This window comes from Antennarius striatus, chromosome 23 (assembly GCF_040054535.1).
Source record: "Antennarius striatus isolate MH-2024 chromosome 23, ASM4005453v1, whole genome shotgun sequence".
NCBI lineage: Eukaryota > Metazoa > Chordata > Actinopteri > Lophiiformes > Antennariidae > Antennarius > Antennarius striatus.
The window spans coordinates 2410750-2425533 of record NC_090798.1 but is presented as its reverse complement, the minus strand read 5'-3'; the positions used below and the strand labels follow the sequence as shown (position 1 = coordinate 2425533).

The following is a 14784-nucleotide window of genomic DNA, read 5'->3' as shown; positions in this document are numbered from 1 at the left end:
TAGGTGTTTGCTAAACAGAATTCCTTTGCCAACCACACACAGAGTTTTGGTTGATTTTTCAACCTCCTCATGTTCAGCTATGACTACTCAGATGACATCATATGAGACAAGTTATAAGACGTCATACATCATCTGTTATTGTAAATACGACAGCATGATGAAGTATTGCTAAGCTTGTTTTCGTTCTCTCCCTCTCTTTCTCTGTCTCACACAGACACACACACACCAACCCAACTACACACTGTCTTGTTTCTTTTTTCCTTTCTAATGTGATTGCCAGACTGTTGTGCCATATTGCCTATTCATTCTCATGTTACCGGAGCATTAGTCAGCTGCACCACTGCGGCTTACGAAGCCGCTAATGCGACTAGCATGCTAACCATTTGTTGGAGCAGACTGCAGACCTTTATGACTCACGCTGCTCTGCAGGCAGGTTGTGCTCCTGTAGAGCGGGTTCCTGCTCAAATAAAGCCTTCCTCAGGTGTTCTGTCTGCTGTGTAATGTCACTGCTTTGTTGTTCCATCGGATCAAGGGGAACATTTCCTCATTTTATGGCTCATTATCTTTATTTCAGTATTTCGTATCTGGGGGATTGTCGATCTTTACTACTTTTTGGGTACAACTGAAATGCGTCTGCAGCATGGATGATTAAAACCCGTCACTAATGAACTATGACAGACTAACAGACTACCTTTGATGAGATTTCCTGATTTTAAAGTGATAATTCTGTGAACATTGGAAAGACCTTATGACTTGTCCGCACACTGAATCGTTTGAGAAGTTATACTTATTTTTAGGAGAACTATCCCAGTTGTGTGCAGTCACCTTTTTTAGTCGTCGTCTTGTTTTTGTGCAACAGAAACTATGACTAACACCAGCCAATCCCTGCTATGAATTTGATGATTAAACGTGACCTATAAACTGTATGAATTATTGCACAAAACAAACAGATTTTTGCTGCTGTTCATTTCAGATTGCCAATCGTTCACTGCTGGTCTAACGTTTAGAAACACTTCAGAGATTCATCAACTTAATCAGGTGTTTGGATTAAAATAAATACAGAGATTTTCTGTTGGACCATGTGACTTATTCAATAACTATGATGCATTTAATGACTAAAAAGTAAAATGGTGCATTTTAGTACAGGGAGTAAAATTAAGTAAGATTATCAGCCACATACTTCATGGTTATACCATTTGTGTTCATGTTGTATTGTCACTCATCCTCACCTGTAACACTTAGAGCTTAGGATCTGTTTAATGATAAATGCTTTTGTTTGCGTCACACAGAATTTAAAGAAAAAAACAATTCAGCACTTTTCTGCTGAACTCTTGACATCTTTATCGCCTGCCTCCACTAAGCCAAGCGCTATTTTCAGAAAGTCGTTAGTGAGGACCCAAATGCTTGTCATTTTTGTTAGCCTGTTAGCGTTCATGCTACCAGCTGTTGTTGACTTTTTCACTACTATCAGTAGGGTTCTTTTTCTGCCTTCACCTTCCTGTGTGCTTGAATTCCACCAGTTCATTCGTTTGTGTATTATTATTATTATTATTATTCTGACTCTGTGTGTGTGTGTGTGTGTGTGTGTGTGTGTGTGTGTGTGTGTGTGTGTGTGTGTGTGTGTGTGTGTGTGTCTATAATATAATAACTTGCCATCAAAGCACGCAGAAAACAGTCACTTCTTACACATAAATGATTTCAAACTGTGCGCCAAGAGTTTTGGAGAGTCAGCAGTTCACCACGACAGACAGGCTTAAAGTGAAGTTGGATAGTTTCCAATCATTTGTATTGATTTCAGTGGGTGTGGGTGGGTGTTGCCCTGAGCAACAAAGAGTTTTAGGTCAGGCTGCATGTCGGAGACCAGCTAATCCATGTCATGGAATGATAATGAGTTCAGAGACAGAAAGGAGATGCTAATGAAGAAAGAGGGTAAAAAGACTCTCGCTTTTCCTGTCAGCGAAGCACCAGCACCGCCATTGATCACAATTAAGGGAAGAGAGGTGGGGACACGGTGTTACTTAAGGGAGGAGGGGGTGGAGTGGATGCTGAGGAGTTGTCCTTTAAATAAATGATGCGACAAAGCACGGATGACGCGAAGAGGAGGGGAAAGGATGAAAACGGAGGAGGAGAAGAAAAGTAATCTAGGATAGAAAAGGGAAGGTAGAGGAGAGTTGGAGGTATTGGCCGTCAGAAGGGTGGGAGGGAGGCAAGAAAAGGGAAAGTTTAGATGAAGGAGGTGAAATGCTGAAAGAAGAAAATAGAGGAAAGGAGACAACATGAAGGACAGAAGAAGGACTGTTTGTTTCTGGCATGTTGATTTGCTGATATGACACGGCAAGGTCACATCAGCCATGACAGACTGTTGTCAAGGTAACCACAGGCACCTTTTCTTAAAGACACAGGCCTGCACACGTGGACTGACCCTCACAGAGTCACACACTCGCTCAATATTTTTGTGTTTAACTTTCTGATCCTCAATAATTTAATTTGTGTCTTTGTGTTTTGACAAAACTCCTACTTTAAAATGAAGATTGACCAAAAGTCAACGGATCATCCAAATCAGGTGGTCTCTGCTGCTCTGGCACCACGAGTGTCTCTTTGAAAATTTAATGCTAAGCCATCAGAAAGTGATTGATGGCAAAATCAGCTGGTGTTATGGGACGTTGACAATTTCAGTCTGCAGCATATTTGTAGTCCCGTAAAACTGCAAAAACTGACAGACAAATCGATTAAACAAGCAAAGTGAGTTTTCCTTAAATAATTAGATGGATTCTATTATTTCATGCCTTCATTTGTGCCGTAGACAGAGCAATAAAGTGGAGAAAAACATGACGTGTTCTCACCCAACGGACATTAAAAATTTATGTAGTGGTGGTGAATGGCAGCGCAGTCTCCTCCAGTTTGGCCAGTAGAACCATTAAGACTTTCTATGACAGTGATACACACACACAAACACACACACTTATCCACCTAACACCATCTGCAGATGTTTTTAATGCTCTTAGAAGAGATATTAGGACACACACATTGCCCTAAACAAAGAAATGCGATGATTGATCAGATTTTTTTGTATTTTTATTTAGCTTACGTGAGTTTTGCTCTTTGTTGCCATTAAAAAAAAGTACATTTAGACATGGGGTGGAGTAGAACCACCCTGACCAAACACACAATTCAGCTCTGCACACACTTTTTAATCTCCTCATTGAATCACAGTTTACAAAATGGACAAACTACACATTAAAGTGAAATTAGTGTGCAGGGAGTAAAGCTGTGTTTGTGCATTTTTGTGGTTCATTCGTTCGCGTGGCCTCCTTCAGAGAGTGTTGACGTCGCAGTTAAAACTGTGGGCAAAATCTGTGTGTCTGTGTTTTATTGATCTTGTGATGCCAGTTGCAGGAGCTGAAGCACTGCACCTTTGATCTGACACCATCGAGCATTTGTGTTTTTTTCTGGAACAGAAAAGGAGGCAACGTCGTTCAAACTGCATCCGCTGATAACCCCGGAGAGTTTGTTTAATCTCCTGTTGGTGTCAGACGGGTGGAGCTGGGTGAAGACCACCCGTCTAGACAAACAGAAAAGGTTTTCTAAGTCAGTTAGAATAATTATTTCCTCACGATGTAAGTGAACACGAGCCCCCAAAGTAATCGTCCCACCCTGCTGCTGCTTAAAGAAACGACTGCAGCTGCTTTTATGTTTCCAGACCTGAGGCCCAAACCTTTAATTACCCCTCGCCTCCAATGAGGTGGAGGAGCCGGAGGAAGGAATCCCCTCGGTCCGGCACATTTCATTTCCAGAGCAGAGCTCAAAGTAAATAAAAAAATGTATGCTTTCATCTTATACTTCCTAAGAGAGGGGGGCTTTGCATCTGGGACATGACCATCCCTAACGTACACGTCTCCTATGTTCTGTTCTTTCTGTATTTTTCAGAAAATGCACATGAAATGGCAGTGTTTCATTTTTTTGTTTTTGATTTTTTTTTTATACCTCCTTTCTCTAATTCCCTGATACCGAGATTTCTCAAACACTGAAGCCAGACCCCAATCAATGTGGAAATCAGATTTGCCTCCCAAGAGATCGAGGTCTGAGGTCCTATTAATCAAAACTCTGGCTCAGCCTCCCTGCAAGACAAAGTGGCTTGTTGTTGTTTTCTATTATTCAATACATCTTATAATTATAGGTTGTGTTGTAGGTGTAGGTTTGTAATTATTTGGGCAAGAAAGAAAATGCTGCACTCCCAGTTTTCCAGTCTTTACTGTATAATCATGTCACACTCAAGCTTTTGTTTCAGGTAGCTCATAATGAAGGAGTGCTGAGGTGCAGTGACAGGCTTTCATTGGGGGGGGTGTTCCAGAGGGATTTCTTGTAGTTAAGACAACAATGGGGGGGGGGTCATCTTTCCATTGTATTTTTTTGAAGGTATTCAAAAAACTTTAATATGTAATCTTGATTTTTAAATTCGTCATAGTCACACAACCCCTTCAGTCAGATCCTCCTCCCCTCACCCGTTTTCCCGTTTTCTCCTCCCCCCTTTCCCTCCCTAATGGCTTACAACAGGTGCTTCAGCCCCCTCCCAAATCGACCCCTGGCAGACCAGGCTTTGCTCCATCCTCTCCACCTTGATTCGCTCCACTCATATCCAGCAGGTGTAAGCAGAAGCTGCACTTAGCTGCCCTTTTCCAGCGCAGGAGAAATTGATTTGTTTTTATTCATAGGTTCAGCCTCTCCTGGCCACTTTGATCTTGTGCGGACAGCCTTGGAAGAAACGGAGAAAAGCTCTCTGAGTGTTGCGATGCCGCATCGGGACACTTGTCCATTTCAGTGTCAGGATGTGAGGGGCTATAAGAAAGATGAAAGGGAGTGAAGTGGGTTGGATTTGGAGGACAGGTCCAGTTGGGATGAGAGCAAGCTGGAGGTGCAGGGTTGCAGTTTTTCTGCCTTTAATCTTTGTCCCTGTTATTAAAGTTGCATTAACAGTTCCAGATTGTGTCCTGCCTGGATTATTGATCTACATAGCTGTGATTGTGTTGCATCCTTCCTTACCAGACCTGGAGATGATTCCAGTCTCGTGTTGCTTTTAGCTTGAAATGTCCTGATTTCTTTGACGGTTTTAGGCAGGGTGAAAACGTTCAGTAAGCCGGACTGATGTTGATTGATATTGAATATTAAATTAAGTTAAACATGGAAGAAAGATGAAGATAAATACATTTGAAAACAATGAGCCAATTAAAATGTTTCCTGGGGTAAAGTAGAAGCTGGTAAATTACACAGTGAGGAGTGCAGCGAAGGCACCGCAGGACAGATCTACAAATATAATTAAATATGACAACAAAGACAATCTTTGACCTTCATATCAATTTATTTCCATTTGTTTTGTTTCTGTTTTTCAGTGTTATGTTGCTGATTCTCCAGTTTAAAATACCGATGAGAGTGAAAAGAAGGATTTAAGCTTTTACTTTTTCACATTATTACAAATATAAAACTCTTTTGGTTTGTACTGCAATTATATTTTGTTGACTGATTTTGCTGTTCTTTTAAACTACCCACCGATCTGAAGTAAAATAGAGAAATTTATTGACGTGATTCTTTCCTGTTCCTCCCAGAATTCTTTCTGACCCTTCATTCCTTCCTGATGTTCAGTTCCAGCATTCCTCGGTGTTCGGTCTGTCTCCTCGTCTCTTCTGACTCCACCATCTGAAAATTAATTTCCCTTCTCTATCGCTTTTTCTACATTGCTTTATTGTCATGCTCCTCCTTTACCATTTCGTATCCTCTCTCATTCTCTACTCCTTTGTTTGTCTTTTTTCCTTTTGTCATTCTTTGACATCACTGTCTGTAATTCTCTTTGTCTTCCTTCTTTCTGTCGTTCCCCCCCAGGCGCCCCAGCAGCTCTATTTTAGATGTTTATTTTCTGCCTCCAGTCCTGGAGATGAATTATTGAACAGACTGACCCTTGGCTGAACAGCTGCTGTTTATGTCTGATATTTGTATTTTTTGTCTGTTTCCATTCCACTCCTTGATTCATGTTCCTCTGCGTTTTTGAACAATTAAAGTGTTAACAGTGCTGTTTTGGGCTGTTTTTGTGTGTGGAAGCGGTAAGAATCTCACGTATGAGGAGCAAACTGTTCTGTGCTTCCCAGAAGGAAGACATCCATGCATAATTTTGCATTTTTTGTCGTGTGCAGTGACGAGTGTTCGTTTCCCCCCCCCCTGTTTTTAACCAAAATAGCAAACCACTTCCTTGCCCATCAGGGGCCAGATTGATTCTATTTTTATCATCTTGTCATCAGATAAAACGGAAAGCTGCACTTTTCAAGTGTCTCCCTTCCTTTAGTTTTTAAGGAGATTAAGAAAGTAATGATTAGCAGAAAAGGGAGCTGTCACCATGGTAACTAGCCAGTTTTGCACAGTTGACATCATTTCATACTTTTCATTCATACTTATACATTAGCATCCAAGACGATACGCATACATTTGATTTCCAGTGAATTAGACACGGCCTGTTCTAACTAGTGCAGTCAAATATGAAATGGAAACTCTTCAAACTCTCATCTCGGTATAAATGCATTCATGTTAGATTCAGCAGTAAATGGAAGTACAGTCAACAAAAATGAATCCATTCTCCATCTTTCCACCGAAACTGTGTTTCAACACATTTGAAAAATAAAGCAGAAACAAATAAAGCAGAATTTTTTAAAAAAAGCCTCACAAGTCCTCATTTTACTTTTACCTGCTTTTTCCATTCTTTACTGAGCCATAATTTACAGTAAAACTAAATCGACTGGGTCTGATGTTCCTGACCTGCTGGCTTTAGGGAGTGGATGCTGACTTGTTGATCATGTTGCCAGAAATTTTGACTAATTGTAACCTGACTTCTGTTTTGTCTACAGGCTGTTCAACCTGACTCTGAAGAAGCTGATCATGCTGAAGGAGCTGGACAAAGATCTCACCTCCGTGGTGATAGCAGTCAAACTACAGGTACCAGATATGAGACGATACCATGAAACCAGACACGGTTTCAATTCAGGACAGTTGCCATGAAATCCTCATAATAGATTTGGTTTACAGTCATTTACAAAAACATGGAAATGTAATCAAAAGTCACAACAGTCACTTCGTGAAGCAACAGATATTTTCAGGTTTTCTCAGTTGTTATTTGTACAATACAAGCTGAAATATTTCTGTAGCTTTCATAAGATTTCAGCTTCATAAAACAGTCTATATTTTTTATATAATGTACATTTTTAGATTCTAAAGATCCACTGTTTCTGGTATATAAATGCCAAGGGTCGTGCCAAGTCTTCTTCCATGGTGCTGCTGCTGCCACTCTCCCATCAATCAATTTCCTTTCTCCCCAACCTCTGTTGTTCCCATGATTCTCTTTTTGAACAAGAGTTCATTGTTTTGACTCAGTCTGAGTCGACCGAGGCATGTTAACAGTAATCATTCCATCTTTCCCTGCACTTGTGACATTCTCTTTTTTTTTTTTGTCTTCTCACGCTGTCTCTCCTCCTTACATCACCTCCTTAGGGCTCCAAGCGAATCCTGCGCTCCAACGAGATCCTGTTGTCCTCAGCGGGGCTGACAGAGACGGACCTACAGCTCACCTTCTCCCTGCAGGTAAAGGTGACGGTTCAGATGGGTTTGATGCTCATCAGTCTGAAGTACAATAAAAAAGTGTCTGATCTTGTACTTTTTTTGTTCGTTCCGCTTGAATATCTTCCCCATGAATAGCTGTACGCTTTGTTCCCTTCTCACCTGAGGTGGGAAATCGGTCCCTCTAACATTATTACGTCATTATATTTCAAACCTTCAAGTAAGTTCATTTACATCTACTCATTAAGGTTGATGAAAAAAGTGTTATTCGTAAATGAAGTGAATTAAAACTCGAGGTAAAAAGTCATCATTACAATTCATCCGCTGGGGACCATGCATGACCAAATCTTTACAGCAGATGTTGCAGACCAATTAGCTTACTGACATTTCCATCCCCATACTGGGGAGCTAAAAATCTTGTTTTTTAGCTCAACTAAAAAACAAGATTTAACATCGTAGAGCGTGAACCACCAGCATCTCATAAGCAGGAAGTGTTGCACAAAGACATCAGCATGCATCAACGCGCCTGCAGCTCTTAGCATTCACCACCTCTGTGCGTTGGGGAACAGCATACTTAACTTAGTTCCCTTAGTTTTTCTCCCGCTATACTCGCCACTTTCTAAACGCTTCTTAAAGGTCAGGGAAGTTTTCGCTCTGTATGTTCCTGACTGAAGCCACGCATTAGACATTAGACATTAAACATTAAACTTTCTACCAGTACAGCATTGCAGAGAGAAACCCCATTAAAACCGAGAAGCTGGATGGCCTTGAACGGTTCATAGGTGTTGCTTGGTTTAATTTATAGTTTGGCCAAGATTCTGAATGGAGTTAACATCTCAGCTGGGGTGTGACTAAAGGATTAGACATGTGGAAATGTGAGAGGTGGTTGAGCTGGTGTGAACTTTATCTTATGCAACCAAATTACTTAATACAAGGTAATTATCAAGACCTGGAAACCAAGTCTGCATCTGAACCCATCTAACACCTCATCCCGTGTCATCTGTCCATGTGCTTATGTGCTCGTTTGTCTCCTCAGTACCCACACTTCCTCAAGAGAGACGCCAACAAGCTCCAGATTATGCTGCAGCGACGGAAGCGATACAAGAACCGAACCATCCTCGGCTACAAGACTCTGGCTCTGGGACTCATCAACATGGCTGAGGTACCACACCGCCGTTAGAATATTAAGCAACGAAACATTAAAATTTTGTCACACGTTACCCAGAATCCCCTCAAGTTTCTGATTACGTTTATCAAATTTTGTTATTTGAGAAAGAGTTCAAACAGAAGCTCTACTGCACCCTGTAGCTGAGTTGTTCCTGATTTATTTTCTATGTCTGTTTAACCGAAACTAAATAATCATTCATTTATTCTGACATTAAAAGAAATAGGGCAAACTTGTTTTTTCCAAATTTCTGTGCATGGTTCAAATTTTCTTTTCCCCTAAAGTGCTTTAAACAGAGACAAGTACACATCAGACCTTCCTGAGGACCTAAAAAATGATGTTAGAACATTGTTGTCTGGTAAATGATCAAAACCTGGTAGATATTCAAAATTCTTTCACAAAAGCCAAAGAGATTCATGAAATATTCACAACTGTGAAGCAGAAGAAATGTTTTGCATAAACCGTCTTAAGACCTAATTTACTGTTTTACTCTAAAAGCAGTTTGGAAGAGGCAAGAAAAATTAGCTCCCGTTTAGAATTCCTTGTTGGTGCATTTCTGTGTATTTTAAGCTCAGGTCACCTCCAGCAGCAGCAGATGGACGTTGAACCACATGTTTGAGGGCACGTCAGCTGTGAGCTGCTGAGTCAGCGAAATCTCACCTCCCCCCCCTTCATCAGGAGTCCCCTCTGATGCCGGCCCGTTGACACAACAAACTATGGGTCATAGGCTTGCGTCTCTAAAAACAGGCAGCCTCTGCCGTTTGCCTTGGCATAATATCCGTTTAGCTCCGTCTGGCTGAGTGTCATCAAAAAGCAATTTTAAACCAAATACCGATCCGTCATGAAGGGAATGGCCTCCTCTCATGCACATCCACAACAGATTTGACATTGACCTTCATTTAGCCTTCATCCAAACTCAATCCAAGAAAGTGCCTTTTAGATTCACTCTTTGATTTTGATCTTTGGTCCACGGTTCTTTTCTCCGCCGCAATAACTTTAACCATAAATCAACCTTCGATTTAAGTTCCAGACTCTTACACAGAACGCTCCTCGCATTCTAGATCTCTTTATGAAATCTTTTTTAAAATGTCTGTGATTAATAGCTGTGTCTGTCTGTACTGCTGTGTCCACACGAGGGTGTTCCTGAAATGCTACGGATGCCGGTGGCTGCTAGAGAATTATTTATAGCGTCGAAATCAAGTGGCTCACCACAAATGACTTTGTGGAGTTAAAAAGGACAAATAGAGGCTTAATCAAGAGGCAGGTCTCCGGGATGTTTACAGTCTCAACAGTCAGTCGAGATGTTTATCGAGAGCAACTGAAACCAAATAGAACAGTCGATACAGCCCAGTACAGAATATGAACGTGTGGGAGGCCTTCTGCTTGCAAAATAAATCCCAAAGCCTTCTAAAATATTCCCAAAGATTTCTTTCTGTCAGTTTTGGCGATTAAAAAAGACAAATTCTTGGAAATGATCAAATTATGAAGCACTATCACAAATGATAATTACACAGAAATTAGTTCTGAACTCATTCCCTTGAGTCTTGATTTAAAGATGTTAAAGATCTCGGTTTCTGTGATAATTAATTTTATTCAGTATCATAATCTGTTGATTGCATTTTCTCTTCACACCTTTTAACCCCTGCAAAGCTGTTTATATTTCTAGACCTGGTTGTTTGATTTTAAAAAGTGATGTATGAATAGAATTGTATGCCCTTAGTATTTTTAATGGTTTTGAAAAGTGGCATCTCTGCGAAGTCATATTTACTCAAATGCCTTTATTGACCTGAAAATAATTGTAAGAAGCCTCTGCAGGAATCGTTATTTTACCGACGGCATCTGAAGCAGGTTGACTGAACTCCAGGCGAGTGTATGGGTGTGTGATGGCGATATCTGTGAGCCTGCTTTTGTAATCAACCTCATTAGCCCTGTGAGTGCAAGCCGAATGCTGAGCCCTGGCTGTCGCTCAGATGCTTAAACAAACACAGCAGAAGTGATGCTGCGGTTTGCTGCAGAGATGAAGGACGTGTTCGGCTTTTCTCTCAATGGTGTCGCTTTCAGTTTTCTGTTGTTGTTTTTTTTATCCCTAACTGCTCATTTTTCTCCACAGCTTCCTTTTCTGTCTTTTGCTAAATTTCACCGCAGTCCAATCTGTATTCATTTCTCTCTCATTTGAGTTTATCCTCCTCTCTGATTTAAATTGTATTCCGTCTTGATTGCCTTTGATCAGTTTGATATGCTTCTCATTCTCCTGCGTATTTCTTTGAAAGGTTTATGCATCCACTTTCCTTGTTTAGCTCTCTTTTGTATTTTACTGTTTTAGCATTTGGATGAATTGTGCAAAGGCTCTGAAGCATTTAAGAATTTAAATCAAACAAGACATTAAAAAAATAATCTGGGTATTTAAAAGAAATGCATATTAATATGCAAGAAACCCGCATTTGTATTTCTGTGTGTAAAAATATGAATATTAAGACATTGCTGTCCCAAAACATTTTTTCTTATTTAATGCTGTTTTTTCTTTTGTACTTTAAAGTCACCAGTGGTGCTTTTTTATGATTTATAGTTATTTTATAACATCTCGGTACTGTGCCCCAGGTGATGCAGCACCCCAGCGAAGGGGCCCAGGTCCTGGGACTCCACAGCCAGCTGAAAGACGCCTCGCTGCCCGTGGCAGAGATCCGCGTCTACTCCCTGTCCAGCCAACCGATCGACCACGAGGGACCAAAAGCAAAGATGTCTGGTGAGGACATGGTCTTCTAATTGTTCGCACTCCTTTCTGTCAGCGTGTCCCCCTTCATAACAGCGTCTTTGTCCCTCCAGATCGCTCCCCAGACATCGACAACTACTCTGAGGAGGACGAGGAGAGCTACTCATCAGAACAGGAAGGCAGCGACGATCCCATTCATGGACAGGTAGCTCTGAACAAAGACTACAAAAAAAAATCTAGAAAATGATTCATTTCAGGGTTGCTTTCATCTATGCAGTGAATCATGTTTGTCCTTAAGATGTCCTGTAAAGTACAGCTTAAGATGTGACTGCTTGCCCTTCGCTCTGCAGTCATTAAAAATTTATAAGGTATAAAAAAATGCATTACATCAAATTATTTTCCTGTTTTTAATCCAAGCGATTTCCATTTTGTTTGAATATTATTAACATTACAGCATGAAATAAAAGCAGCATGGCAGTTTTCTTGGCCATGCATATCTTTATGGTTAGTTAAATGTAACACTTCCTGTCTGCTTGACTGCATCATGTTGTTCTGGGTGTTTTTACCTTCTACATGTAGTAGGTTACACTTCTAACACACAAAAAGTGTTGCTTCGTTTCTCCTGGCTTAAGTGAGACATATATAGAGTTTCAGTGGATGGGCGTGTAGAGAGAAGAGAGCAAGCAGGCAGTGGAGAGAGATAAGGAGGGAGCGATGAGGCTTTAGAGACTGCTTTAAAAAGAGGGATGGAGGGGGGGAGAGCTGTGGGAGACCGGGGGGAGATGATCTGGGGTGAGAGAAGCTGCATGGTAACAACTCAGACCAATACTCCAGTTTCAAGCAGAAATTTTTCACGCTCGTGCTTCTCGCCCCGTTTGACTTTGACGTATCAATGATCCCAGAATTTAGCAGTGAACTGAACACAACATTATCAGAGTTGATAAGAACAAAGGCCACAATCATGACGTTAAAAGATAAGAATGTTTTAATATAATTAAACCAACAAGTCTCCTGTACGTCTGAGATTCCTGTCTCATCTGTCACTCTTCGAATAAAGGACTTCTTCCTTTCTCAGTATCTATTCGACGAAGACGAGGAGGTGAGGAAGAAGAAGCCAAGGCGTAAGCTTCCCTCCAATGCTGCTATCACTAGGGTAAGGAAACTACCTCTCTCACCTCATCCATCCCTCCATCCATCCGTCCGTTCTCTGCTTTTCTTTCTCTACCAGCAATTTGCTGCAAACCGTCTTTGTAAAGAACCTTTCAAATAGATTTATTTTGACTGGCCTCTGGTTTCACCTCATTCAACCTCTCCTAGTCTCTCCCCTTCCTCCCTCCCTCCCTCCCCACCTTCCTTCCTTCCTTCCCCCCACCTTGCTTCGCCTCCTGTTATTTCTTATGAACTCATTTTCTCACTTGTTCTCTGTACATGTTTTTCAAGCCCATTGTCAGTAAGACACAACACTAGATTGTACACACACACACATACAATCACACACGCACAGCAGAAACACAGAGCAATAATAAATTGTCCGTAATCCAGACACAAAAAGCGTAAATACATTTACTTAATGGAAACACAAAGAAGTCGAGTACAGCCTCGTTGTGGAACACAACTCACCGCCACCATAATTTCTGCACCACTGCAGTTAAATAACGCACACGGTGAACATAAACACACACTCAAAACACTCACACACATACACTCAGCCCTCTCCACTCACTAGCAGCGAATTGGGACACAACCTCCAAATCACTCCGGCTCTCTGCAACCCACTCAAGCACTCACTTGTTTTTCAGACGAAAGCTTGACTATAAATTAAGTCAACAAATATGTTTGTTTTTTCTAAAGTAGCAGAATCTTTTTAACATTTTTAACCAAAATAGATTGTTTGTTCTACATAAAGAAGCCAGAAACACGTTAAAGTGAATGCAGCTTCTCCAACTGAAAAAGAATCGATTCCAGTTTGCCAATGTCAACCTTTCCAAATAGACAAACTTGGTTTTCAATGTGTATTAGATTACAAATATCGTATTCATTCAGTGGCCCTGTCTTATCCGGGGTGACTCCAGCAAACCCATGACCGCTAGCTGGATAGGGGTTTGAAGACGAGACGATTATGAAGGAAGTGAACCCATTAAACCTCAATAACACAATCTAATTAACACATGATGCTTTCACACCCAGCATGCACAGGAACATGAGTATAAATATCCCTTCCGCGTTCTGTGATGCACAGAAATACATCCTGCTGTTGTTTCGAATGAAGCGTGAAAAGAGAAATATAGTTCCCATTTTTCTCCTCTACAGCAACCCAACATCAAGCAGAAATTTGTTGCATTGCTGAAAAGATTTAAAGTCACAGATGAGGTAAGTATCCCCCACCACACACACACACACACACACACACACACACACACACACCTCCACTGTGGTTTTCGCCCCCTCTGACATCACACTTCACGAGTTCACAGCTCGTGTTTGCCGAAGTCGATACATGTTTGGGTTTGTCTTTGAAGACTCACAGAGGTGTGTGGGAGAAAAATGGCAGAACAACAGAGACGCAGCCGGTGGCTAAAAGAGACACAAGAAAGGGGATTAAAATAGAACAGAAATGTGCCTTCGTTTAATGCGTTTGTGTGCAGTCCCACCTAAATGTGTGTGACTCATCCGGCACAGTGTGTGAGGGTGTGGTTGTCACCTCGTCTGTCTGCGTTAACCTACAGTTTGTGTTTTCACTTCTTCTCCTGTCACATCAGTTGTCTGTTGGGGGTTTTTTTTTGGTGATTATTTTGATCATTATACCGTTGCTTTTTTTTTTTTTTCTTGTATTCCTCCTTTGAAAGCTCAAACTTACTCATCAGTGCACTCTTGTCAAGGTTTAGCAGACATATAATTAAAATGTGCAGAAGCCTAAAGTGAATGTTGGAGTGTGAAGGTAATTTTTAGTTACACCTAACAGTCAGCTGATGGAGGATTCTACTTGGTGACACTTTAAACAAAGAAATAATAAAGGATAACCCAATGTGACTGTGTCTGTTTTCAATCTGTGCACATATTTTGTCGGCATACAGGTTGGGTTCGGCCTTGAGCACGTATCAAGGGAGCAGATCCAGGAGGTGGAGGAGGACCTGGACGAGCTCTACGACAGCCTTGAGATGTACAACCCCAGCGACAGCGGGCCGGAGATGGAGGAGACGGACAGCATCCTCAGCACGCCCAAACCTAAGCTAAGGTAACGGCATCGATTGGAAAATTTCTGGTTGCTCTCACATAGCACAGGACTGGAGGATAAGATGAACCACAATCGTGTCAA

The 14784-nt window shown here is 41.2% G+C and overlaps 1 protein-coding gene across 2 annotated transcripts in view; it reads left to right on the top strand.

Moving 5' to 3' along the window:
- LOC137590339 (phosphofurin acidic cluster sorting protein 1) overlaps nucleotides 1-14784 on the top strand; it is a 39324-nt gene that overhangs the window by 14294 nt on the left and 10246 nt on the right. For both annotated transcript variants that reach the window (XM_068307894.1, XM_068307893.1), the window contains exons 2-9: nucleotides 6888-6975; nucleotides 7528-7617; nucleotides 8630-8755; nucleotides 11357-11501; nucleotides 11582-11673; nucleotides 12544-12621; nucleotides 13779-13838; nucleotides 14543-14703. In XM_068307894.1, coding sequence (XP_068163995.1) covers nucleotides 6888-6975; nucleotides 7528-7617; nucleotides 8630-8755; nucleotides 11357-11501; nucleotides 11582-11673; nucleotides 12544-12621; nucleotides 13779-13838; nucleotides 14543-14703 — 840 coding nt within the window. The remainder of the gene's footprint in view (nucleotides 1-6887; nucleotides 6976-7527; nucleotides 7618-8629; nucleotides 8756-11356; nucleotides 11502-11581; nucleotides 11674-12543; nucleotides 12622-13778; nucleotides 13839-14542; nucleotides 14704-14784) is intronic.